Source organism: Esox lucius, chromosome 12 (assembly GCF_011004845.1).
Source record: "Esox lucius isolate fEsoLuc1 chromosome 12, fEsoLuc1.pri, whole genome shotgun sequence".
Lineage (NCBI taxonomy): Eukaryota > Metazoa > Chordata > Actinopteri > Esociformes > Esocidae > Esox > Esox lucius.
This window is the reverse complement of record NC_047580.1, coordinates 24368442-24394055: the sequence shown is the minus strand read 5'-3', so window position 1 is coordinate 24394055 and position 25614 is coordinate 24368442. Positions and strand designations below refer to the sequence as shown.

General features: G+C 49.2%; 1 protein-coding gene across 8 annotated transcripts in view; it reads right to left on the bottom strand.

Moving 5' to 3' along the window:
* Positions 1–25614, bottom strand: part of camta1a (calmodulin binding transcription activator 1a) — a 375769-nt gene that overhangs the window by 31469 nt on the left and 318686 nt on the right. For 7 of the 8 annotated variants that reach the window (XM_029124099.2, XM_029124100.2, XM_020051920.2 and 4 more), the window contains 3 exons: positions 12708–12861; positions 4274–4414; positions 1521–3832 (listed from right to left, as the gene is read on the bottom strand). In XM_029124099.2, coding sequence (XP_028979932.2) covers positions 1521–3832; positions 4274–4414; positions 12708–12861 — 2607 coding nt within the window. The remainder of the gene's footprint in view (positions 1–1520; positions 3833–4273; positions 4415–12707; positions 12862–25614) is intronic. The other variant, XM_029124103.2, reaches the window with a different exon arrangement.

Here is a 25614-nt window from a genome sequence, read left to right as displayed (position 1 = left end):
ATTCAAAGTGGTTACCATCTTGTGTTAAAAACAATTTATTTTCAGTTTGATAAGAGTCATTCTAAATCCAGTCCCCCCTCTAAATCCTGTCCCCTCAAAACCCTTCCTTGAACCGTAAACCAATGTGTTCATTGGAAGAGATCCAATTTGATTATTGGGCATGTGGTACACTGCCTTCCCTTGTGTGATAGCTGACTTTCATCCAAGATATTCATGTGTATTATATTTCAGAATAGCTTTGAAATCTGCAGTACCCCACATCAGGTAGAAAAGCATGTGCATGTTTAAAAATAATATGCAACATATTGTTTCAACTGTAGGTCTTGCACAGCTACATTTATTGGTTTACAGTTTGGTTTATGCTGGATAACTGAAAGAATTGGCGTTGCCTCTTCATACATCTGACCTTTTTCAAAACGGGCCCAAAGAGGAGAGAGGACGCACAAGGGGATGAAATTTAATTGAGAAAACCCAGTGCCACATTGTGAAAAGAGAAAAACCTGATCAGTAGAGAATGACACCAAATGAGAACACATTGATTTTGGTCCCTGATCTTCTAACTGGCTAACATATCAACAATGTGTGACTCCAAGTGAGAAATGTTGTAGTTTGGGGACACCCTTGTGCTCAGTGACAGCAAAGACAAGAGAGAAATCCCCCTCAGACCCACTCGGTTAAACCCACACCCTCAGACCCACATGGTTAAACCCACACCCTCAGACCCACTCGGTTAAACCCACACCCTCAGACCCACTCGGTTAAACCCACACCCTCAGACCCACTTGGTTAAACCCACACCCTCAGACCCACTCGGTTAAACCCAATCCCTAAAACCCACTCCTTTAAACCCACTCCTTCAAACCCACTCCCTCAAACCCACTCCCTCAAACCCACTCTTTCAAACCCACTCCCTTAAAGCCTCTCCTTAAAACGCGCTCCTTCAAACCCTCTCTCTCAAACTATCTCCCTTTGGGTGGACGATAGGGAGGGAACATGGGGGTAACAAAAAAGGACCTGGGAAGTCTGATCCTAAAAAATTAAGGAGAGACTCTCAGTTGGGTATTGTTTCTCCACTGTCTTTGTTATGCTGTCTGTACATTATATTACTGAGCTGCCATGCTGTGATCACAGAGATGGATAGAAAAGGCATCTTCATGTCTCAAATGTTAAAGAACTACATTTTGTTATCTGTGAGTTTAATAAGTTGACTGAAGCCTTCTGATGACCCAGTTGTCCCACCCAGTTGACTTTTAAATGGCGGAAGGTCAAAGTGACAATGTCCATTTATCTATGTTGGGTTTTCTATCCATCTCTGTGTCATGACACTTTTTTGTATTACTGAGCTGCCATCTGGTGGTTAAACCGGATATGGCAGTTTATTAAAACAGTTGATCTGCTAGGTCGTTTTTTCCCCCAGCCAATTTAGAACATTCAGAATGTACAACTAAAAACTAGCTACATAAATTGTACTACACTTCGTGAAATGAGGAGTTCATGCAATAACTGTGGTAGAGGCCCACCTCAGGGTAGGACCACTCAGGGGAGTAGTCTGTGACCATGAAGAGTCTCCCAGTGGCTTGAAGCATCCCCAGAGTGCCCTGGGCCACAGCTGCGGACACCACCTCAGCCACATGCATGTAAGCCAGGGAGCCTTGCTCTGCCCCCGTACCTCCAGCCCCGGACCCACCTCCCAGAGACTGAGGGCTGCAGCAGGGCTGGAGACAGAGCTCTGAGGGGCTATAACCTGCCGCCCGGGCCCCTCCCACCCCTCCTTCCTCCTGGCCCTGCTGGGGGACTCCGCTGGAGGTGCTCTGGCCATCTGAGCCATGGGAGGCCACCAGCTGGTGGGTATAAAGTGCTCCTCCTGCTGCCATGTTGGCTCCACTGCCGTCCACAGAGATGAAGTCATTGATAAGGTCAGAGAACTGGTTTCCGAAGGAGATGTCAAAGTGGTCCAGGCTGATCTCCATGCCTGCCCCTCCTGCTCCCCCATTGGAGCCCGTTCCACCCAGGCCCTGATGGGGCCCCACGGTGGTGTAGAGGCCCTGGACCATCCCGGCCCCTTGGAGGAGGGGTTGGAGCTGATGCGTCTGGGAGCGGCTGCTGCCGTCGTTGTTGACGCCGTTTCCATTGCTCATGGTCACTCCTTCCCCTCCTCCTCCGCCTCCCTGACCTCCTCCTGCTCCTCCACCATCATTGGCCTGCTGCAAGTAGTGCTCTGTCCCTCCTCCCTCTGCGTTGCCTCCTCCACAGGCCTGGAGGTGATCCTCCGGCTTCAGCAGACCCTCCCCGTTGTCTGTTCTCCCAGCCTGGCCCTGGCCCACGCTGCCTGTCTGCTCCAGCCCCACCACCTCTTCAGGGAAGCTCCCCTGGTACTGCAGGAGCTGGAGAGACCCAGGCCCCTGCCCTGACCCCTCGGTAGGTGAGCCCCCGTTGCAGTTGGTCCTGTGCTGGCCCTGGTGGCTCTGGTGGTGGTGGTGGAGGTGGCCGTTGCTGCCAGGGGAATCCGTTTTGACCACCTGCAGGCCCATGTAGGCTGTGGAGTCGTGGGAGTTGTGCTCCATCATGTGAGCCTTCTGGCCCATGGAGGACCTGCCCTGCTGGGCCTGGCTGGGCTGCTGAGTGTCCTGGAGGAAGAAGCTGGGCGAGCGGCTCTGGTGGGAAAGGTGGGGGCTATTCATAGCCTGGCCATAACCCACTGACCCAGCTCCGGACGAGTAGTCCTGCTTAGCATCGATGGCGCTGAAGTCCATCTGCTCCAGGGTGGTGCTTGGGCTTAGGCCTCCTCCGGAGGGGAGCAGAGAGCCTGCAGGGGTCAGGCCGAGGGAGCCCTGTGATGAGCCAGACCCTGAGGAACCAGACACACCTCCTCCACAGCTCACCCCCGCTCCTACCTGGTAGCCCTGCTCCTTGGCCAGCTGCTGTTCGAAAGAGGTGTCCTCGGTCTTGATGTTCTTCACAAGGGCAGAGTTGAAGCTGTACACAGAGTCGGACATGGAGGGCGAGCGCTGGAGGCTGCTGTTGGTGCTGTTGGTGGAAGAGGAGGAGGAGCTGTCGCCCTTCAGCCCACTTCCCCCGTAGGTCTGGCCCTGCTTGGGGTTGTTGAGGAAGCAATCAGGGTCAAAGTTCATGGTGGTCTCAGGTATCTTCAGTCCTCCGGCGTCCAGGCTACTTGACAGGACCAGCTCCTCAGAAACCCCGGCAGCAGACAGCATGGACAGCCCATCCGCTCCTCCCGCCCCCCCAGAACGCTCACCAGTTCCTCCGCCAGGGAAGGCAAATTTGTGGCTGTCTGCCACCACACCGGACAGCACCAGGCCCTGGGAGGCTCCGTCAGGGCCCATGAGGTGGGCGTTGGGGCCCCCTGTAGGGGACATGCTGTAGACGGGGTCTCCGGTCACCTCTGACATGAAGACACTCTGGGACAGGCCGGACATCACGGAGGCCACGTGGCCCATGCCTGTCACCACGGGGCTGTCAGCCATGTCTGGGTCGCTGTTCAGCCCACTGCTGATCGACACAGGGGAGTTCTGGGTGGTGTCCGGGACCTCCACCTGGTTGGTAGAAGACACCTCTGTGCTGTTCTGGTGCAGGAGGACAGGCTTGGGGACCTTTCCGTTGCGTTTCTCCCTGGCGCTGCCTCCCCCCCCTCCTCCTGAGCTCTTCCCTCCCCCACCTCCCCCGTGGCCGCTGTGTTCGGTCTTGCCCTCGGAGACATCGTTGTTCTGGACCTCGGAGTGGGCGCTGCTGTAGCCGCCCCGGGGCTCCACTTTGGGGGAGATGATGCGGTGCTTGGCGCTGTTGCACTTGTGGTGCACGCTGCTCCCTGCGCCTGTTGGAGGGGGGGGGGAGAACAACAGGTTACCGGGAGGTCGAGATACAGCTGAAGCCAGTCATCTAGAAGGAAAGCTGAACAGCACGGCGGATCTCTGTGGCATTGTAAATCACAACACTAAAGCTGGGGGAACGGCTTGTTACAGCAGCTCATTGGAATGCAGACAATAGAAACGAGAGCACTCAGAGTACCGCTTGGGGTTTAGTACCTAAATAAATCGCCTGAGAAACATGGAATTATCCACGTCGTTATAATTTAAGTAATTGCTTGATTGGTGAGACTTTGGATATTATTGGAACTCCTATCAATAAAACACAAGACAGCCATGACCCTGCCACTTCCACTTGTAGCCCTACCTCTTCTCCCTATCTCCTCTTCCTTCTTTGACTACTCCTACCCCTCTCACCCCCTACCTGCCCCCTATCCCCTCCCCCTTACCCAGGGTGCCCGTGCAGAGGCAGTTGTGGGTCCGGGGAGGTGGCTTGGTTTGGTGGCTGTCCAGAATCTGCTGCACCAGCTGCTCCACTGAGAAGCCAGAGCTGCTGTTCCCATTGCTGCAAGTCCACTTGATGCCATGAACTGCCGGAAGAGAGGAGACACAGACGTCAGCCAGACAGCCACTACCACCAGCCAGCCACGCCAGCCCCCCTCCTTACCACCCAATCTACTGCGCACCACCACTTCCATTACTACCACCACCACTACTACCACCACCACGAATACTACCACAGCCTGCCACATAATCTACTGCACAGCACCATCACCACTGTCATCACCACTGTCATCACCACCACCACTCCCAGAGCCAGCAGTACTACCACCACCACCAGTGCCACCACCAGCCAGTCACAACAGCTCTACAGTGTGCCACCCAAGCCAGCCACCACCACTACTACCACCACCACTACTTCCACCACCACCACCACCACCACCACTACTACCACCACCACTACTTCCACCACCACCACCACTACTACCACCACCACCACTACCACCACCACCACTACCACCACCCCTACTACCACCACCACCACTACTACCACCACCACTACTTCCACCACCACCACCACCACTACTACCACCACCACCACTACCACCACCCCTACTACCACCACCACCACTGCTACCACCACCACTGCTACCACCACCACTACCACCACCACCATTACTACCACCACCACCACAACTACCACCACCACCACTACCACCACCACCACTACTACCACCACCACCACTACTACCACCACCACCACCACCACTACTACCACCACCACCACTACTACCACCACCACCACCACCCCTACTACCACCACCACCACCACTACTACCACCACCACAACTACTACCACCACCACCACTACTACCACCACCACCACTACCACCACCACCCCTACTACCACCACCACCCCTACTACCACCACCACCTCTACTACCACCACCACCACTAATACCATCACCATCATATTACCACCACCAGCACTACGACTACACCGTGTAGTACCAATCCACCTATGGAGTAGCTAATGAAAGTCTACACACTTGCAGACTCTTTATATGTTGCTGCTTTTATATGTTGTTGGTCATTATAATTCTCACTCAGAGATTATGAAGGTAACTCATTGCAAAATGTGTACAATTAAAAGAGATTTCTCCACCCAACTGCAAAATTGCTAGAACTGCAGGCTATTAGCTTTAATTTGCAAACATTTTGTGATGTTGAATTCCCAAGCAGGTTTGGAAGAGATTATGTCATAATATAATGTCCTTTGATGAACACCTTGCTAAGCCATTCTGCTTCTTATCACACAGCACACACAATCAGAAAGTAGATGCCAGTACATAAGCGCTGGAGGAAAGTGCATTCCCTGACTAACAATTACAACTGAGCCACCTAACGGCCCACAAGCATTCACCAGAGCGTAGCGAGGCACACTGCCAATCTGCAACGTCCTTGGCCAGACCCGCTGGCACTGTTGGTATGGAACTGCTAATATCTCTCACCTCTGGGAAAAACATATAAATTACTTTTTTTCTACACCCCATTGCACTTATATATGTGTATGAATTAGCTATAAAGTAGTTTCATTTATTTCTTTGAAAAATGTAAAAATGAATACACTTGCATGAAATGTTTGATGTTCTCTTCACCGCATGGCAAAATTTTTATAATTGCAAAAAAATTACCTTGGTTTTGCTTCTTTAATATTTACTTTGATCCTGATCCCAAAGCTGCAGAATAGGAAGAATTCATAAAAGTGTAGACTTTTAGTCTAGTGAATATAGCCAGAACCATGCCAGACCCATCACCACAACACCTCATACCAACATACAGTAAGACTGACTCCCCATTATGCTAAGTCAACATCCCAGTAGAACGCCTTTACACACACACTGTTAATACACCTCACTATATCCTTACTACACAATTACAACATCCGTACTACAAACTTACAATACATTAACTGGATGTACACCGTAGGCAACCAATCCCTTTAACAAATCCAGTCACCTCTAAAACTTAATTGTATCCTGGACCATCCTACCACACTTTACACCAGCCTGATGTCATTTACAGTATTTGTGAGAACTTGTGACGGTGACATCCCCCATGCTTGGCCCCTGCCTCTGTCTCTCTGCCTCTACCTCTGTCTGTCTGCCCCTACCTCTGTCTGTCTGCCTCTACCTGTCTGTCTGCCCCTACCTCTGTCTCTCTGCCTCTACCTCTGTCTGTCTGCCCCTACCTCTGTCTGTCTGCCCCTACCTCTGTCTGTCTGCCTCTGCCTGTCTGTCTGCCCCTACATCTGTCTCTCTGCCTCTACCTGTCTGTCTGCCCCTACCTCTGTCTGTCTGCCCCTCCCTCTGTCTGTCTGCCTCTACCTCTTTCTGTCTGCCTCTACCTCTGTCTGTCTGCCTCTACCTCTGTCTGTCTGCCTCTACCTCTGTCCATCTACCCCTACCTCTGTCTGTCTGCCTCTACCTCTGTCAGTCAACCACCTCCTATGTCTGTCTGTCTTGTCTCTGCTGTCTTGTACATTCTGGTCTGGCTGCCCGGCTAGCTACTGCGTAGGTGGAAGAGAGACATTTTCCTTCACTCCTGCCCAGCTGGCCTGCTCCGGTCACACCTCGCTAACACCTCCTAATACCTCTGACTGCTTCCCTGGCTCCGGATCATCAGCCAGGCTCCTCCCCCCATGAGGGTGATAGTGATGCTGCTAACACAGGCCTACAGCATCCCACATCACCGTTGCCGCGCCAGTGTCTCAACTGGAAAACTAAAGATGTGGAAATATTATTTCTGAAGTGGAGCATATTTCCAACATCAAACAATATCAAGTCAGTTCTAATATGGTTTCCTACATCCTGGCGCCTCCTTCAGCTAAACACCCAGAACTGAGGGAGATTGGGGAAAGTGTATGTTTGTGTGTGTGTGTGTCTGTGTGTGTGCGTGTGTGTGTGTGTGTGTGTCAACCTGTATTGTGTGTGAGAGGGAGTGAGAGAGCCTGTGTTGTGTAAGAGAAAAAAAGGGAATAGACCGAGCGAAATAAGAAGGCAGCTCCAGAAAGAAAGAGACAGGCAAAAAGCTAATCAAGGGTGCTTTCACTTCAATGCTGGGGGATAACTAGCAGATTACCAGGCCATCACCAGCAGAGCTGTAATCACACAGGCAGTCAGATTCAGCAGGCAGCTCTCTGCTCCAGCGAACAATCCCCTGCTGAACCATGAGAACACAGAAACACTGACTCCACAACACCATCAGACTAGCTCTGCTGTGACATCGACAGCAAATGAGCTCACACGAGGAAAGCCTAACCATAACGGTAATGAAGCCACAGATGTTTGTATACAATTCCACAGAGTGTCCATAAGGTTCCACTGGGAGGTCCGTACTGAAGCGAAGGCCTCACACGGCTGCTGCTCACTGGATGGTCCATTCCAGCTCAACCAAAAGAGACGTCTGGGGGGGACTGCTAAGGGAATCAAACCCGGGATTCAACTCAACCACTGTGCCATCATTTACCGTTCGCGGCCCCTTCCTAGCACACACAAGCTGTTTTAGACTGCAGCACGGCAGCAGACTGGAGGTTATTGGTTTGCTACGCCATTGTGTGCAGCCTGTTTGTTCTGAGGTACTGGAACCGGTACTCCTGCCACCGGTGACCATACCAGGCTCAAAGTCATTTGGATCTCTTTGTTATGCCCATTCTAAAGTTCAGTCGAACGGCCACTGAATTACACCCTGGCCGTCTTTCTGCTTTACGTTGCAAGCCGAAGCCGTGTGACGTGCCGTCGGTAGGAGAAGTCTATTTCTGTGAACAGCGTTACCGAATAAACTGGGACTCATTGAGGCCTGGTACACCAGGTGAGGGACGGCAATTAGTTACCAGGTAGAAACAATAACCAGAAGTGTTTCAGCTCTCAAGGGCCTGAGTTTACTACCACTGACATGCAGCAGTGTGTATATAACCCTGTCACATTAGGAAACAGAACAGCATGAAGAGTGGACCCAGGAATGGGCCCGTCTCGGGCGGGAAGCCCGGGTGTAGCGGTCCAGGAAATGTTCCCACTTGACCACAGATTTTTTTAACTCTTTCTCTGTGAATTAGATACATATTTAAATGCATGTACATACTATACATATTCAACAAACCTGCTGAATAATGCATGGATAATTTAGTACCTGCCTCCTCGACGTCCATTTGATCAAGGAGAGGTGGCACCTGTCCAACCTTATATCTGTCTGGCGTCTCCGTGACACATCTGTTATGACAATGTGGGCATTACTAACACAGGGACATTAGAGGGCTGTCACGCGAGGTGTCTGACGTTGCCCCCCCCCCCCCCGCCCCCCCTCCTGCCTAAGCGGGAGCACTGTTGGAGCAGAGCTGACTCAGAGCTTTGACAGACCTCGTAATGACAGTGCTTACATCCACCATGTACGCCCGGTCCCAACGCGGTGCTGAACGACGCCTGGTCATAGCTCACTGAAGGCTCTGCTGCCTGGTTTGGTTTCATGCTATGGGCTCTGAGCTGTGTGTGTCTGCCCTTCTCATGTTTAAACCTCCCTTCCGCTCTGACAGCCACGCCGTGAGGTGCTTTCCTGTGGCTCAGGCACCCTGCACCGCCACCGCCACCCTGCACTCATCCCCCCGTGACATCACACGCAGCGGCTGAGCAGTGCCTCATCACATTGCCTTTGCACCACTAGGCACTGACCGGGAGGGCTGGTCTGGTCTGGACTAACTCTGGCTGCTTGTCTGGATGGAGGGAGGGAGGGAGGAGAGACAGACAGATGAATAGGGTAAGGAGGGATAAAGAGTTGGAATGATGCAGAATGGGAAAGAAAAAATGGAGAGTGAGACCAATGGATGGAAGGAGAGACAGAAGGATGGAGGGAGGAAGGAGAGACAGAAGGATGGAGGGAGGAAGGAGAGATAGAAGGATGGAGGGAGGAAGGAGTGAGAGAAGGAGGGAGGAAGGAGTGAGAGATGGGGGATGGAAGGAGAGATAGAAGGATGGAGGGAGGAAGGAGAGACAGAAGGATGGAGGGAGAGACAGAAGGATGGAGGGAGAGACAGAAGGATGGAGGGAGGAAGGAGAGATAGAAGGATGGAGGGAGAGAGGCTGTTGGTGTGTTTGTCTGAGCTCCTTGAGCCAGTCATGCGCTAACAGCAGCCCCAGGGCATGGCTGAATTCCTGGCTGGGGTTAGTGTTGGAGCATAATCAATGACTCCTGCCTGTTTATTACATAGAGGGGACTATTAAATAGAGGAGTTGACTATAAGATAGAGGAGGGGAATATTAAATAGAGGAGGGAATACTAAATAGAGGAGGGGACTATTAGATAGAGGAGGAGACTTAGATAGAGGAGGGGACTATTAGATAGAGGAGGGGACTATTAGATAGAGGAGTGTACTATTAGATAGAGGAGGGGACTATTAGATAGAGGAGATTACTTTAAAATAGAGGAAGAGACTGTTAAATAGAGGAGGGTACTATTACATGCAGGAGGGGACTATAGAAGAGGGGACAGTTAAGTAGAGTAGGGGACTATTAAATAGAGGAGGGGGCTACTTTCACATAGCATGACATAATTACCTTCTGATAGCACCACTGTTACAACCAGCCCTAACTCTCAACTCCCCATCTCAGAGTCCCTCAACCCCTCTCCCAACAAGTGCTGGGGAATGTCCAGGACTGACACGACAATCTTGCCTCTTTGTTAGAATGTGGTTGTATAGGTGTGGTTGTGTGAATGTGGTTGTATAGGTGTGGTTGTGTGAATGTGGTTGTATAGGTGTGGTTGTGTGAATGTGGTTGTATAGGTGTGGTTGTGTGAATGTGGTTGTATAGGTGTGGTTGTGTGAATGTGGTGGTATAGAATCACCATCATGTTTCTGTAGGGAGCATAACAAAAACAGCTCCACCGGGTTCCAATGACCAATATAATTTAATTGACTTCTTCTGCCATTAGACGTGTCAAAGACCATGCAGAGGGTCATCATGTATAGGACATCACAAGACTACACAGAACAAGTAATAGAACTTTAAGGACATAAGTTGGAAGCTAACATTGAACAGTACATGGAATCACAGTACCTCAAAGTCATTCAAAGTTTTCGACCAGCCCATCTTATGCACGACACAAAGTTGAACTGAATGTCTGTAGCAACAACAGGAGGTTGGGACCGATACTCCGGCCTCTTCCTCTCCAGTCTTCAGAGGGGTGGAACCGTCTCCGTGTCCCTGTGAGATCCACAGCGGTACACTCTACGCTGTCCTCTATCCCTGCTGTGTAATGAAGCCCTACATACATCCGCTGATGAAGCATATAGCTGCCTGCTTGCATTAGATATGCGTTACTCTGGGGAGAATTTATAGTTTGTAAAGACCTGCTGTATTATTCACGGCTGAATAATGCATAGATAATATAGTACCTGCACTCCACCGTGTCCCCACGATCAAGGACAGAGGCTGTTCTCTCAACCCACCACTAGATGGCAATGTCGCTCTATCACACAGCTGCTGTTCATCATAGTCAGGTTGGTCCATGAGTGACCGAGATGAAGAGAGAAGGTGGGTGGGAGGGGGCGGCTCTGTTCCTGTGTCCCAAATGGGGGGTCTAAAGTAGTGTACAGTGAAAGGAATAAGGGTGCCATTTGGGTGGACACGGTATGAGGCCTCTCATGTAGTTCGTCAGCTCGAAGGCATCTCATTGTCCCAACAACTCCCTAAAGTTAATGACTTTATGCATTACTGCAAATGGCTGGGATCTAAATGAAGCCCCAGACCTAATGAATCCAGTTCTCACAGCAGCTCTGACAGCTGTCTGGATCTGTCCTGAGGTGGATGGGATGGGACTCCTAAAATGGTTCCCAGAGGAGCAGTGAACGGGATAACAATAGTGTAGGCTCTGGTGATCATGTGCAGTGTGCGTGTGTTGTGTGTGTGTGTGTGTGTGTGTGTGTGTGTGTGCATGTGAATATTAAAGCTGCTGACACTACTCTCTACCTGGTCACATCAATAACCAGCCATGTGAACATCACTCACCGTCACCCCCCTGCCCCTGTGAACACACACACACACTGTGAAACACTGTCTGGTATCCCATCTGAAACGGTCTGAAACACTGTCTCACACCTCAAACTGGGCAGAAGAGGCACGCGGCCGCCAAAAAGCACATGTTTATTGTGTCTATAAACATTAGTAAATCAGTAATCGCCATACATATATTTAAGCAATGAGACACTATGAGGATTGGCATATGGCCAATACACCATGGCTAAGGGCAGTTACATACATTGCAACAGATAGTTTCAGGATACAGGCCTTATTAATGGTACATTGGCAGTATACCACTAACCCCAGAGGTGTTTTAGTGCTATTGTAAACACATCGTCAACATAATTAGAACAGTAAAAATAAATGTTTTGACATTCTTGTGATACACGGTCTTATATACCAATCAGCACTCAGGGTTTGGGTCTAGTATGAATATATATGAGGGAAAGAGAGAGAGATTGAGAGATAGAGAGGAAAAGATAGCGAGAGATAGGGAGAGAGAAGGGTTTGTGTGTGGAGCATTTCTGGTGAGTCAGACACTCTTCCTCCCACACACTGGCATTAATCAAAGAGCTGCATGGGGTCTACTCTGTGCTGCATGGGGTCTACTCTGTGCTGCATGGGGTCTACTCTGCTGCATGGGGTCTACTCTGTGCTGCATGGGGTCTACTCTGTGCTGCATGGGGTCTACTCTGCTGTATGGGGTCTACTCTGCTGCATGGGGTCTACTCTGCTGCATGGGGTCTACTCTGCTGCAGGGGTCTAGTCTGTGCTGCATGGGGTCTACTCTGCTGCATGGGGTCTACTCTGTGCTGCATGGGGTATAGTCTGTGCTGCATGGGGTTTACTCTGCTGCATGGGGTCTACTTTGCTGCAGGGGTCTAGTCTGTGCTGCATGGGGTCTACTCTGCTGCATGAGGTCTACTCTGCTGCATGGGGTCTACTCTGTGCTGCATGAGGTCTACTCTGTGCTGCATGGGGTCTACTCTGTGCTGCATGGGGTCTACTCTGTGCTGCATGGGGTCTACTCTGTGCTGCCTGACTGGGATGAGAGGCTTCTAGGCAGGCCCCGGACAGGACTGGACTATGTGATCTCAGGATGGCTTGGGGACAGATGAACCCTGATCCCTGGCCAGTAGACAGGAAGGAACAATAACAAAGTTCAAGTCAGTAACACGGCCAGCCTAGGAGGGTACTCTGTTTAGAAGACCAGGAAAAGGCTGAGTGTGAGTGGGTATGTGGGTCTGGGGCTCCAAGGATGGGTTAGGAAAAGGAGCTCTCAATAAGTGCTGGGATTGGATAAGATACTCACACATGGGCTTGAGCTGGCCAATCAGCTCCTCCTTTGTCCACTTGGCCCATTCTTTCTTGTCTGTGTTGATGGAGCACAGGATTGGTCCACATGGTTTCCCACAATCCTCTATGGCCGGCACATTCAAGTAGTGGACAAGCACAATGTCAGGGTTCTGGAGAGAGGGAGATGGAAAGACAGGAAGAAAGAGAGAGAGAAAGGGAGAGAGAGAGAAAGGAAGACGGGGGAAGTGCATGTTAGTAAAATCATGGATTGACAGCTCATGAGAAATAGGTGCTGTTTATAAGACTGGTTGAGCTTGTGTGAATAACTTCAATTGTTCTGTAACCATGAACAGCTTTGATCACTCTGTGGAGAGAACAGTAGCAGCAGAAATGCTCCCACTACGCTCCTCAAGACTCAATTTATTATGAACACTCTAATGCCAATAACCCCACATACACACGCTCTCTTAAGGCACACACCACACACAAACACGCACCACACACAAACACACAGTTATGAGAAAAACAAAGACCTTGAAGGAAAAAAAAAGACATGCAATGACACTATGTGTCTAAGTGCAGTTTGAAGCTTCATCAGTGCTAAGTGGAGAATAAATCAACATGCTAGGTCTGGGCTCCCTGCTGGTCCAAACCATTCATCTGTAGCCCTCCATCCATCCACTCATCCTCTCACTGGCTTCAGAAAGAATGGAGGGAGAGGAGAGATACACCGGGGATAATAAACGTATTACAAGATAGTCTATTCTAATCTGCACAGGTTTTCTCTCAATTCAAACACCATTAACGTCTGGTAGCAGAGCGTGCATTGTAGTGAAGTTATCAGTTCTTTGTGCACAGGGCCAGCTAGTGTTGGAATCAAAACAATAAAAGATAACTAATGGTTACCACCATATGTGATCCGCGGCCTCAGTACTGAGGGCGGGGCTTACATGTGAAAGTGGCTGCATATCCAGGATTGTGGCAACTGACCAGGATTAGTGCTTGTCCCTACAGTCATATCTACACACGCTAGTGTCCATTGTTGTTATTTTGATTATTTTTTTTAGATCAGACAGCTGATTTAATCAACTAATGATGTCATTGTTAGAACTCCCCAGGGTCAAAATAAATAATTATGTTTGGAAAATCTCCAATCACTCATAATTATGTAGGGAGACAAAGCAAAACACCAAATATATATATTTTTTTGTGTAGATCTTTACCTATAACCTTTATGTTATTCATTTTAAATCTACAATTGAATTGAGGGACTACAGAGCTGCGAAGCTCCACCTTCATCATTTAGGCAACCAATCATATCATTTTTGCCTTTGGGACTCATCTGCCTCCAGAATATGATTCATGACAATAAAGGCTAATCAATTAACGGATCTTGTTACAAAATACATTGGACTGTAGTTCAGGCCAGTGAAATAACAATTTCAAAATGAATACTCAAACGGAGTTTAAATACATATTTCAAATACATTGTTATAGTTATTACAGTCATTTTCTTCAGTATCCTGACATTCCTTTAGTAAGAATAGAGACCTATTCTCTGTAGGCTGATATACTGGAAGCTGGTGTTGGAAGCTGGTGTTTTTCAGATGCCCTCCCCCCACACACACTACCCCACACACACTACTGCACACACACTACCCCACACACACTACTGCACACCCACTACCCCACACACACTACTTCACACCCACTACCCCACACACACACTACTGCACACACACTACTCTACACACACTACCCCACACAGTACCCCACACACACTACCGCACACACTAACTCACACACACTACTGCACACACACTAGCACACACACACACACTACTGCACACACACTACCACACTCACACTGCCCCACACCCACTACCGCACACACACTACTGCACACACACTACCGCACACACACTACCGCACACCCACTACCCCACACACTACTGCACACACACTACCCTACACACACTACCCAACAAACTACCCCACACACTACCCCACACCCACTACTGCGCACACACTACCCCACACACACTACTTCACACACACTACCTCACACACACTACCGCACACACATTACCGCACACACACTACTGCACACACACTAGCACACACACACTACTGCACACACACTACCACACACACACTACCCCACACACACTACCTCACACACACTACTGCACACACACTACCGCACACACATTACCACACACACAGTACTGCACACACACTAGCACACACACTAGCACACTATGTCACCACACAGACATCTACATCAGACTGCCATACTCACTTTCAGAGTACTCTACGAACATTACCACACACCCCCAGATACAGTGCCTCACAGCACACTAGGACACCACCATAAAGTCCTACAGCCGGACAATAGGTGTTGTCTCTTTGCTAAACGTTGTCCCTGTCCCCTGTCATTGGAGTCAACATTGTGTGATGGCTGTGCCCTGGTTCCATGGCGACAGGGCGTCAGAGTGTGTCCTGCCCCCAGATGGCACCACCAGCTGTGGTAGTCACCAGGCGATGCCCTCAGGTCTTACCTAGCACCACAGGGACGAATAAAGGGCTGCTGCACGCGCACACACACACACACCCCACACACACACATCCACACATGGACCTGTACACATGCGCGTACAAACACACACACACACACACACATTTCTAATTCCTAAGCACACAGCAGTTAAATACAATAACTCACAGACACACACACAACTCCGCTACCATTCCACAGCCATCCACACATAAAGGAAGACAGCTGTTCTCTACCTCAGCACGCACACACACACACACACACAGGCCCCTGCTTTCTAATGAAAGGGAACATTTAGCTGGCAGTCTTACAGTTCGTTCCAACAGTGGAGCTCCACCTAGCCAGGCGTTTGTATCACCAGTCTGCTGCTATGACTCCTAACTTCATCTCAGCCAAATCTGGTTGCGACCAAACTGACCCTTATTTCCTGGATGTAAGTGCACTGCTTTTCACCAGGCCCCTATAGGAGACTGGCGTTTGGGACGCAGGCAGTATATCAGGTGTATAAGTGTACCCCCCCCCTCCACAGAGTGCCTTTATATTACAACACAGTTAGCAGCTCTCGGCTCACTTACACCCTCTTCTCCACCACCAGGAAAACAACACAATGAAAATGTAAAGCGTCACATAAATCTATCAGGATGGTAATTTAATTGAATTTCCTGCTGGCTGCTTTCTTGTCCTCCGTGTAATATCACCAGTTTGTTTCACTCCGAAGGAAACAGGAAAAAAGCTGAGGGGGAACTTTTCGTCTGGATACTATTTTGCAGAGAAAATGAGATCTCATTAACTTATTGATTAATTGTGTAATGTGGTCTTTTGCTTGTTTAGCTGCTTGTTCCCCGTGTGGTTTAAGGGCTTCTCTCCAGCTGTACACCACCACAGCAGTGGTGAGAGAGTGGGATCCGATAGCTGGAGTGTGTCTACAGGGGGACTGTGTGTGTGTGTGTGCATGAGGGGGAGTACACCAAACACAATCTGTCAGCGTGTGACGGTCCGATGTGAGGACGGTATTGGTACATCCTGGTAGCAGTACGGGCAAAGCGCGGTGCTTCTGTGTCATGTTGTATGTGCACAGGCAGTGACCTGCTGAACAGCTCCACGGCAGACAGATGGAGGAGAGTTAATGGTCCCCACGGAGTCACAGACACACGCAGGCATGTACACACATTCCCATGTCTACATACAGTACGCGTACACACACATTTGATTTGTGAACGACAGACACTGGTTTCGTTTTCTTCGTTAGGCTGTTTGGGAAGTTTTTCAGGGGCAAACACTTGAATGATAGTTGATTTCTGAAAGTTTTGTAACTCAATGTTTTGTAACCCCCCCCCCCCCCCCCCCCACCACACACACACACACACACACACGCGCGCACACACACACACAAAAGTATGAAGACATCACCACGGCTACCGTAAGACCAGAGTTCAGTCGTAGCCAGGCAACAGGTTTCTGTGGCACCCACACATGGACGGCAGCGCTAGTGTAATCAGCTCTGGAGTCAGTCCACACCACACTGCTAGAACACGGAGCTCAGCCAGGCACGTTGCCACAACCTCGGCACACGGAACCAGGGTCTCACACGGCACCCTATTCCTTCGCAGGGCTGATAGGGCTATGGTCAAAAGTAGTGCACTTGTCATGGATTAGGGCGGGATTTAGGAGCTAGACGAGCGCCTCATTACTAAGGCTCCCAGTTGGCCAGTGTTCCTACCAGGACTGGCCGTGTAGACCGGGCTTCTCAACAGGCCCGGCAGACACACACAGATAGCACAGAGCTTGTCCATTGGTTAAAAAGCTCATCTAATGTGTTACATGGGCCTGTAAGCCCCGGTGACCTCTGTCACAGTCCGCCGCCCTCTTCCGCTCTCGCCGCTCGTCTCCATGTAGCCGTCACCGCCGACACGCCGCTGCGTCTTGTTAAAGAGACAGGGAGGGGAGGAGGCGAGGAGGCGAGAGAACTGGAGAGGACGGGATTGGAGAAGAGAGGAGAGCTCCAGGCCCAGCGCTGTCTGGCACAGTGTTGCTGGAGGAGCAGGGCCTTCCTCATTCAACCAGCTGCGCAGTGCAGGAACGATAAGAACAACCATTAACATAAAAGAATCTTAATTAAGAAGAGGAGGCTTGGTGGGACGTGGATGAGCCGAGGACTGATGGGGGAAACCTTGTGAGGAACAAGATAAAGCAGCCAGTCGCACGGAGGGAAACAGCTTCAAAGCTGAGGCAGGCAAGCAGACAGCAGACAGACACCGTCGGGGGGGTGGGGGTGGTTAGAGGAAAACCCTATTCCTCAGAGGAGGAGGAGAGGATGGAGGGAGGGGGATAGACTGGGGAGGGGAGAGCACTTCAGAGACATCTGTGGCCGCACTCCTTAAGGAAGGGATTTAACTAGCCCACTGGGGAGGTCCATTTCAATGGCGAATGTGAGGAAAACACTGGATTGCGCTGTCACAAATGTTCCACGTCAAAAGCACACTTTGTTTTGAGGACGTGGTAATGCGTGGAGGGACGCGTGGGGACATCAGTGTGTCTTACCCTATGGTTGTTCAGGGGAGAGGAACATCGTAGTGTGTTGGTTGGTGTGATACGCATTCTGTTAACTGCGCAGTGTGTTTGTTCGCAGACGGCCTTAAATGTGTTGGTGTAAATGAAGGGGCGTGACTGAGTACAGGTGTGTCGGGGGTTCCATGACCTAAATAAAACTGTGCATTTAATCTGGCCTTGGTTTATTACCCAGTTAAGCAGTCCAAACATGTTAATACTCGTCCAAACGTGTTAATGCTGGTTCAAACGTGTTAATACTAGTCTTAACGTGCTAATTCTGGTCCTAATGTGTTCATGCTTGTCCTAATGTGTTCATGCTTGTCCTAATGTGTTCATGCTTGTCCTAATGTGTTCATGCTTGTCCTAATGTGTTCATGCTTGTCCTAATGTGTTCATGCTTGTCCTAATGTGTTCATGCTTGTCCTAATGTGTTCATGCTTGTCCTAATGTGTTCATGCTTGTCCTAATGTGTTCATGCTTGTCCACATCGTGGCATGTGTCATGTGAGCGTGCAGTATGCGGCTGTGTGTGTGTGTGTGTGTGTGTGTGCGTGCGTTTAGACCATATGCAGTTGGTGTGTGTGTATGTGTGTGTGTGAGGTGATTATGGCCATGCTCTGTGGGCTGTGCTGGGGCAGTTGTCCTGGCGCTGGCATGGTGATGGATGGTGTGTTGTGCCCGTCATTAAGCAGCCCCCTGGCCCCTGGCACCAGGGTTGAGCTCTTAAATACACCCCTCCCCTCAGCACCACCCACCCCCCACCCCCACCCTACCTTCCTTGGCTGTCCCAAAACACTGCTGCTCATTTCAAGGTCAAGTGCCTCTGTGGTGATGTAAGTTCACCTCCAACAGCTCCACAGACGCAAGACTTCTCCTTTTGTTTTGGGACCGACTCTCTCTCTCCTCTCCCTCTCTCTCTAAGCCAAAGGGTGTGTTTGGGAGTGTGGGGGTGGCAACTAATGTTGCTATTGCTGTACACAAAAATACACACAGGACCTCACACAAACACACACACACTCTCTCCTTATCACATATATATACACACACACACACTCACACACACACACACACACACACACACACAGTGAGAAAAACAAAAACATTACAGACACTAATTGGGTGTCTGGTGTCAGCGCTCTGCCTTCCGCCCCCTCTTCCTCCTTCTCTCTCTCTCTCCTTCCCTCTTTGCCTTCTTTTCTCTCTCTCCTTCCCTCTCTCTCCTTCCCTCTCTCTCTCTCTCTCTCCTTCCCTCTCTCCTTCCCTTTCTCTCTCCTTCCCTCCCTCCTTCTCTCTCCCTCCTCTCTCTCTCCTTCCCTCTTTGCCTTCTTTTCTCTCCCTCCTCTCTCTCCCTCCTTCCTTCTCTCTCTCCTTCCCTCCTTCCTTCTCTCTCCCTCCTCTCTCTCTCCTTCCCTCTCTCTCTCCCTCCTCTCTCTCCTTCCCTCTCTCTCTCCTTCCCTCTCTCTCTCCCTCCTCTCTCTCCTTCCCTCTCTCTCTCCCTCCTCTCTCTCTCCTTCCCTCTCTCTCTCCCTCCTCTCTCTCCTTCCCTCTCTCTCTCCCTCCTCTCTCTCTCCTTCCCTCTCTCTCCTTCCCTCTCTCTCCTTCCCTCTCTCTCTCCTTCCCTCTCTCCCTCCTTCCCTCTTTGCCTTCTTCTCTCTCTCTGTCCCTCTCTTCCTCCTGTTCTCTCTCCACCCCATCCCTGCCTGGAGTTCCTGGTGCCTGGGGTGGGTATCAATCCAAGGGCACGTACCATTTCCGGGGAGTGTCTTGCTGTGAGTTGGCCAGTTGAGCCGTGTCCACCCAAGTCTTTTTAAGGAGGCTCAGCAGGGGGAGGGTGTCAGGCGTGTGCCTCCCGCTGTAAGCACTCTAGAGATAGAAGATGAGTGGGTGTAGGAGAACGTCTATCAGCCCTGCACTGTTACTATCTATCAGCCCTGCAATGTTACTATCTATCAGCCCTGCACTGTTACTATCTATCAGCCCTGCAATGTTACTATCTATCAGCCCTGCACTGTTACTATCTATCAGCCCTGCAATGTTACTATCTATCAGCCCTGCACTGTTACTATCTATCAGCCCTGCAATGTTACTATCTATCAGCCCTGCACTGTTACTATCTATCAGCCCTGCAATGTTACTATCTATCAGCCCTGCACTGTTACTATCTATCAGCCCTGCAATGTTACTATCTATCAGCCCTGCACTGTTACTATCTATCAGCCCTGCAATGTTACTATCTATCAGCCCTGCACTGTTACTATCTATCAGCCCTGCAATGTTACTATCTATCAGCCCTGCACTGTTACTATCTATCAGCCCTGCACTGTTACTATCTATCAGCCCTGCACTGTTACTATCTATCAGCCCTGCACTGTTACTATCTATCAGCCCTGCAATGTTACTATCTATCAGCCCTGCAATGTTACTATCTATCAGCCCTGCACTGTTACTATCTATCAGCCCTGCACTGTTACTATCTATCAGCCCTGCACTGTTACTATCTATCAGCCCTGCAATGTTACTATCTATCAGCCCTGCAATGTTACTATCTATCAGCCCTGCACTGTTACTATCTATCAGCCCTGCACTGTTACTATCTATCAGCCCTGCACTGTTACTATCTATCAGCCCTGCACTGTTACTATCAGCCCTGCACTGTTACTATCTATCAGCCCTGCACTGTTACTATCAGCCCTGCACTGTTACTATCTATCAGCCCTGCACTGTTACTATCTATCAGCCCTGCACTGTTACTATCTATCAGCCCTGCACTGTTACTATCTATCAGCCCTGCACTGTTACTATCTATCAGCCCTGCACTGTTACTATCTATCAGCCCTGTTACTATCAGCCCTGCACTGTTACTATCAGCCCTGCACTGTTACTATCTATCAGCCCTGCACTGTTACTATCAGCCCTGCACTGTTACTATCTATCAGCCCTGCACTGTTACTATCTATCAGCCCTGCACTGTTACTATCTATCAGCCCTGCACTGTTACTATCAGCCCTGCACTGTTACTATCTATCAGCCCTGCACTGTTACTATCTATCAGCCCTGCACTGTTACTATCTATCAGCCCTGTTACTATCAGCCCTGCACTGTTACTATCAGCCCTGCACTGTTACTATCTATCAGCCCTGCACTGTTACTATCTATCAGCCCTGCACTGTTACTATCTATCAGCCCTGCACTGTTACTATCAGCCCTGCACTGTTACTATCAGCCCTGCACTGTTACTATCTATCAGCCCTGCACTGTTACTATCAGTTCAATATTGTATATATCTATCAGTCTTGTATTGTATCTATCAGTTGTGTATTTTAGCTACCTGTGTAGCCTCTCTTCCTCACCACTGAAGTCCTGTGTTTCCCCCATTAGCAACTGTGCCAACCTGTCTCTGTGTTCCAGGCGGCATACAAAAGAGCTGGAACTTTTGAGGAACAGGGAGAGAGAGGCCAATGTGTGTGTGTATGTGTGTGAACCAGCCAGGGGCTGAGGCCTAGCTGTGATGTTTAATTCAACAGCACATAATCACTCCCATGGAGTCAAGAGCAGCCGTTAAATAACTGAGCTTAAAGGGGAAGAAGCGCTGCACTGTGGGAAATGACTGCTGGATGTGTGTAGGTGTGTGCTGGATGTGTGTAGGTGTGTCTTGGATGTGTGTAGGTGTTGTTGGATGTGTGTAGGTGTGTCTTGGATGTGTGTAGGTGTGTGTTGGATGTGTGTAGGTGTGTGTTTGGATGTGTGTAGTTGTGTGTTGGATGTGTGTAGGTGTGTGTGGGTGCACATCTGTGGTAGTCTGTGTCCTTGGTGCTATTCAGGATTTGTGCAAGGGTCACTGTAAACGCTGTTCTGTGTGTATATGATGTAAAAAGGGACAGCCAGGCAGACTAGTCCAGATATCAGGCAGCCAACCAGCCTGCCAATGTGCCTGTAGCAGGCTGAACTATCTACCATTCCCATTTTACAGTGTACTTATTCATCCTAAGGCTGTGGTAGAACACCACCTCCTCCACTACCCTCCGTCCATTAGTCCAGGTGGCCCCTGACGCTGTCCTCCGCGAGGCTGGCTGCCCTGCCCAGGGGCCATGCGACTGAGAAGGGGCCACCAGGGACCTATCCGTCTGCCATAATGGCCTGATCCTAATGCCCAGTCCTTGGCCACCCAGGTGACACCAAGTCACACTGCAGCTAAACCACCAAGGGAAAGTCACTGAGCCGTCTCGGACCAAGGCAAGACAATTTAACAGCTCTCTCTCTTCTTTCCCTTTGGCTTTCTCTATCGCAAGCACAGGCAGGCACACACACACACACACACACACACACACAGAGATACACACACTCAGTCAAGGTACACAGAGCAAATAGAACTATCCAATCCCTCACTTTCTCTTTCATTCTAACCCTGTCTGTTTTGTATGACTGTTGTTCTTCCTGTGCCAGTAGACATGCCATGCTCTTTAAGTGCCTTTGCCCATGTCCGCCAATCAGCACTTCACAGGAGCAGCCAGGGGCGAGACGGAACGTCAGAGAGGACTGATCTGTGTCCAGCGACACGGGACAGAACACAGAATGAACCAAACAACAGCTGCAGCGCCGTGCAAACTCCGCTTATCAACATCAACAGTTATCAGTAGATGAAATACAACAACAACTGGAGCTTTTGTGGCTCCCATCGTCGTTGAACAGTTACCAGGAAAACAACACCAAACACCAAAAGTAACAGCAATGGTGTGACACCAAGTCCTCAAGTCTGCCTGCCTGCCAGCCTGTCTGTCTGTCTCTCTGTCTGTCTGTGCTGTGCCTCTGCCTGTCTGTCTGTTGGTCTGTTCTTTGGCTCTGTCTGTCTGTTTGGTCTGTGCTGCTGTTCTGTCTGACTGTCTGTATGTCTGTCTGTGCTGTGTCTCTGCCTGTCTGTCTCTGCCCCTGGTAGATAATGCGCTGGATATAGGAGCAGTCCAACAGCTCAGTTAAGCCAAACCTCTCTCTGAAGATACATCAGCCCCCGTATTCACACACACATTCAAAAGAACACACACATCCATGGACACGCATACACACATATGTGTGCAATCACATAGCCACACGTGTACACACACACACACACATACATGTGTGCGCACATGCACAAATACACACAAATAATGTAATCTGACATACAAACATCACCGCCGGGGAAGAAATGCCTAAATGGTTTCCTAGCAACCAGCAATGTGTTTTAAGTCTGCATGATAAAAATGAAAAAATTAGAAAATGTGTGTGTGTGTGTACGACAGTGAGAGAAATGTGGGTTGGAGAGGAGATGTGATGTGTAGGACGATGGCCATAGATAAGGGAGATTGCAGTATGAATGGGTGGAGAGGAAAGGTAAGGAGGTGAAGGAGAGAAAGGACAAAAGGAGAAAAAGGAGGAAGAGGAGGGTGAAGGATTAAGAGGATCAGAAAGAGGAAGGAGAAAGTGAAGGAGCAGGAAGAGGAGGAGGACAGAGTTCAGAGAAGAGGAGAAGGAAGAGGAGGTTTAGGAGGGAGAAGAGGAGCAAGAGGAGGAAGAGGAGGAGTAGGAGGAGTAGGCACACGCAGGCATGCATTCACACATTCACAGCACTTCCTGGGGATATCTGCAGGGGCAGTGTTGACTGTAAAATGACTGATAGTCAGACACTTTGATGAGGCAAAGAAAAAACAGAACAACCAGAATAAGAAGTGGGAGTGAGAGAGAGAAAAAAGAAAAAAAAGAGGAGAGAAAAGAAAAGAAGAATGACATTAAGATTTTTTTTAACTACATGTGTTCAGTGAGCATGGCTTCGCTACAGAAAGACTGGACCATAGAGAGTCCAGCTGTGTGCTAATGGTCCTCTGGAAACCGAGTTGCACTTCCTAACCTCTTACCAAATGTAAGACCACATTAGAGACACACAATCCTCCAGATCATACAGATCCACAAATTATTTTTAAATAAAATCAAACACTGACGAACTCTTACATCCTTTACACAAACAACAACAGTGTGCAATCACAGCAGCAAGATTTGTGACTTTTTCCGTGAGAAAAGTGCAACCACTGCGGTAGGACGTAGGGTTAACTGCCTTGCTTAATGACAACAGATTTTCTCCTGCCTGCTCAAACCACTAGCCTGCTTGTCCCCTGTCATCAGTGTCTCACCTATCTCCACACTGTTGCGACGCAGCACATAGATGATAACACAACTTTAAAAATGGTTGGTTTTTGACTACATAACATCTTAGATTTCAATTTCACTTTTGTGATTTGTATTTGAATTTCTATTTCACTTGTTATAGCAACGCAAACCTAAATTTCCCATGCTAATATCACCTGCTCAGTTAAACATTTTAAATTGAGGAGACAGAGAAGAGATAAGGACAAGAGACAGAGAGAAGAGACAGAGGATAGAGAAGTCATGGAGTCGTACAACTAATGACAACAGTAAATAGTCTTGCACACTGATACAAGTGTTATATTTTAATAGAAAACCTTCTTCAGGCCTTTGACGAAACGTTGCTGTTTTCTATTAAATTATAACACTTGTAAGCAGTATCAGTGTCCGAGAATATTTACTCATTTCTATTTCATTTGATATTTCTTCTTGCATCTGGAAAATGTTTTAGGTGTGCGATCTGCTGCTTACTTTTTATGTAAATTAAGGACAAGTCATGGAGAAGTCATCAGCTAAGGACAAGTATGGAGAAGTTGTCAGCTAAGGACAAGTCATGGAGAAGTCATCAGCTAAGGACAAGTCATGGAGAAGTTGTCAGCTAAGGACAAGTCATGGAGAAGTTGTCAGCTAAGGACAAGTCATGGAGAAGTCGTCAGCTACAGTAAGGACAAGTCATGGAGAAGTCATCAGATAAGGACAAGTCATGGAGAAGTCGTCAGCTACAGTAAGGACAAGTCATGGAGAAGTCATCAGCTAAGGACATACAATTGGATATTCAGACCTTAAGTCTCACATTTTCCACTCAATAGACAGATCGGATGGAGAGAGATGATCTAGCCATATGGTCTTAATAAAAGTATTTTAACGCTATACACAAACCCCAATTCAGCTCAATGTGTGAATAAGTCCGAACCAAGGACAGCAAACTAGCATGTACTTGTATGTTTCTGTACGATAGCAGACATGTGAGTTATGTCCGTAAAAGGGAGAAGTATGTTTGTTGTGTGTGTGTCATGCTATCTGCTGCCAGCATCTGCCATTGAGAAGCTTCCCAAACAAATGGAGGGCCGTGACAGAGACGAAGCGAGCGGAGCCTTCTGTGGCATAATAGGAAATGAATTGAGACCATCAATATGGTATTAATCATTAAAGAGCAGGTGCTGAGGTGGCACTTTACAGACTGCACAGCTAATGGCAACGCACACACACATTAAAAGTTTGACCTGCTGTTTAGTGTGACTGTGGATCGAGGGGGGAGGGGGAGTGGAGAGGAGGCAAGTGAGAGCGGGAGGGAGGTGGGGGAGAGGGAGGCGGCGTGGAATCGCGAGCGAGATCAGTGATTTGTGGGATTATTCATGGCGGTCCAAGGTCTCACGACTGTTGACCTTTCTAAGTACCCCTTCAGATGATTACAATTCCTAAAGATTGGGAAACAAATAAGAAGGAGACTAAGTTTAAATGAAATCCTGAACTACAGAGGCTTTTCATCAACACATTGGGTGTGGATGTTTTCTAAGAGGGCTAATGGTGTGGAGGGCAGAACATGGTGGGCTGGTAAGGCAGGACATGTTAATGAGCCAGAGCAGAGGAGATTCACCGTGCAGTGACTCCATTAAGCCGTTAAACACACCACGTCTCCTCAT